Genomic DNA, 2,848 nt, shown 5'->3' on the forward strand with positions numbered 1-2,848 from the left:
AGCAAAGTATCATTATAAAAATGAATATAAAATGATAAATCAAATTTAAGGATGTGTCTTTTTCTTAGTATGAAGAGTTAAACGTTAGTACTTTGAAATCACAAATGACATCTTGGACACCATCTATATGACAAGATAGAAAGACATAAGGATGTATCAGACATTGTTGTGTTGAAATTCACAGTAAACTTGAATACAAAATATTTCACCTTGAGTTCAAATTCCAGTTTGAACCCTAACCAGTTGTGTTACCTTAACCAGTTGTGTTACTTTAGGCACGTCACATATCTCTCATCTTGAACTTTCTCATGTTTGTAAACTTAATGGGACTTAACTTGAAAGTATTCTGTCAACTATAAGGTTTTTTTTAAAATGTAAAGTATTATATGTGATGGTAGAGAAATAGTGTAAAATTTATCTATTGACTTTCTATTATACTTTAAAGCAGAAATTTGCCATGGGTGACAAGGGCGGAGGCAACCACTCAGAAGTGACTGACTTCATTCTTGTAGGCATCAGGGTCCGCCCAGAGCTCCACAGTCTCCTCTTCCTACTATTCCTGATTGTTTATGGGATGGTCCTTCTGGGGAACCTTAGCATGATTGGCATCATTGTGACTGACCCCCGGCTGAACACACCAATGTATTTCTTCCTAGGAAATCTCTCCATCATTGACCTCTCCTACTCCACTGTGATTGTACCCAAAGCCATGGTCAACATCCTGTCTCAGAAAAAGACCATATCTTTTGCAGGTTGTGTGGCTCAGCTATTTCTTTATGCACTCTTCATGGTCACAGAGGCTTTTGTCCTGGCAGCCATGGCCTATGACCGCTTCATCGCCATCTGCAACCCACTCCTCTACACTGTCCGCATGTCAAGAAGCCTCTGTATCCAGTTGGTGGCTGGTTCCTATCTCTGTGGCTGGGTCAGTTCCATCCTTCAAATCAGTGTAACCTTCTCAATGTCTTTCTGTGCTTCCCGAGTCATCGATCACTTCTACTGTGATTCCAACCCAATTGAGAAGATCTCCTGTTCCAATATCTTTATGAATAAGATGGTGTCATTTAGTCTGGCTGTGCTCATTATTTTGCCCACAATAGTTGTTATTGTGGTATCTTATATGTATATTGTGTCTGCAGTCTTAAAAATCCGCTCCAGTGAAGGGAGGAAGAAAGCCTTCTCCACTTGCAGCTCCCACCTGGGGGTTGTAAGTTTGCTCTATGGGACTGTCTCCTTTGTCTATCTCACACCTCCAAGTAACCCTGAACTTCGTAAAGTGGCTTCAGTATGTTACATTTTGTTCACACCTATGCTGAACCCTTTAATCTACTCTCTAAGAAATAAGGATGTTAAAGATGCCATGAAAAAAGTCCTATGGAAGAAAAAAGTTGTACTTTAAATCTGCTTCCACCTGTTCTACTGTTTCTTGTACCAACTGATTTTGTCTCCTTGATCTTCTAGACTGAGGCATTTTAAAGCTCAGGTTTATTTAAAAAATAAAAAAAAAACACCCCCTCAAAGAAAAATGCACCTCAACTATTTTATTCCACAGTATTAATAACATCCTGTAAAGAAAGCTCCAAATAATATGTTCACTTTTTCTCAAGGCAATGTTAAATCTGAACATTCTGGACACCATGGAAATCTACTGCATTTCTATAAAGGGTTATGTATTTCTCACTCTGCAGGCAATAATATATTATGCAAATCGAGAAGTATAGAATTTTATAGTTTTGCTTCCCTGTGTGTGTAAGTAAAATAGAGAAGCAGAAAATACCTAGCATAATGATTAACTTAGAAACTGTGTAACCCAATTGTTTGTATGCAAATGATAGTTAGTATAAATGCTAGTGGTGTACTTTCTTTTCCATGTCAGGCAAAAGATAAGAGAGCATGTGGATATAATGAGGAGGAAAGGAAAAGGTAGAATAAGATGTGATCTTTGTTGAATGAAAGTGACCAAAGAAGAAATGTGAAAATTGCATTGATTTTGTAAGTTAAGATATTTTGTTCAAATTTCTTTGAGTGACACAGTCATCCCTACTTTGCTATCATACCATAAAAATATTTTAGGATGTATACGATATTTTACAACTCATGCTCTCTATGTTTTGGATGACACAAATTATTCGTAGTGAATATGCAGTTAGTGAAGGCACCATATTCAAATGAAGTGAGCTTGAGAATCTCAGTGAAAAATATCACAAGGCCTTACAATAACCTTTAGGAATAGTTGGATTATATGTATGTGCATGCATGTGTTATGTTTGTGTATGTATGAGTGTGTTTATTAGCTTGGATAAGGAGTAATAAAATTGTTATTAGTGCTAAGCATCAAACGTCAATTGAGAGAAGAGTGGTTAATGCAGCAGCAACCCACAGATTTGACAGGTATCAAAGGAAGTGGAGTTCTAGAGAAAATTATAACAGGTCACTGTTTTTACAAGTGCTCTAAGTGCTAAAACGAAACAGTGCTTCAGTGAAACAGTTAATGCTTAAGTCCAAACAAAATCAAATGTGGAAAAAGCTAAACCTAAGAAATAAGATACAGTGATCAGTTTTGTCCATGTACTTGGCATTGTGAAAACCCAAAACATGGGTATCTGATTAAGCCTTCTTTTTTTCCGTTTTTGTTTAGATAGCAAAGCTTTCTTTGATGAATGCACAAGGCATTCATTTTGTGGGTTAATGTTTACTAGGGTTCAAGATTTGATTAATAATTATTTAAGAGATAAAGAGATCAACAAAATGATTTTTAAAAAATTAAGGTTATATTTATTCCCTCCTCCCTAAACCTGTGGATCTACCATTATAGTTGATACTCAGAGGTAACCATTTAATTATACTT

The 2,848-nt window shown here is 36.2% G+C and overlaps 1 protein-coding gene across 1 annotated transcript; it reads left to right on the forward strand.

Annotated features, from left to right (window-relative positions):
• Positions 1-457: 457 nt before the first annotated feature.
• On the forward strand, positions 458-1,399 carry LOC308347460 (olfactory receptor 9K2-like; the record flags this gene model as incomplete). The annotated part of the gene is made up of 1 exon (XM_080810936.1): positions 458-1,399. One exon carries the CDS (start codon positions 458-460, stop codon positions 1,397-1,399), a length of 942 nt encoding a protein of 313 aa, XP_080667062.1.
• Positions 1,400-2,848: the final 1,449 nt, after the last annotated feature.

This window comes from Martes martes, assembly GCF_963455335.1.
Source record: "Martes martes genome assembly, chromosome: 8".
Taxonomy (NCBI): Eukaryota; Metazoa; Chordata; class Mammalia; order Carnivora; family Mustelidae; genus Martes; species Martes martes.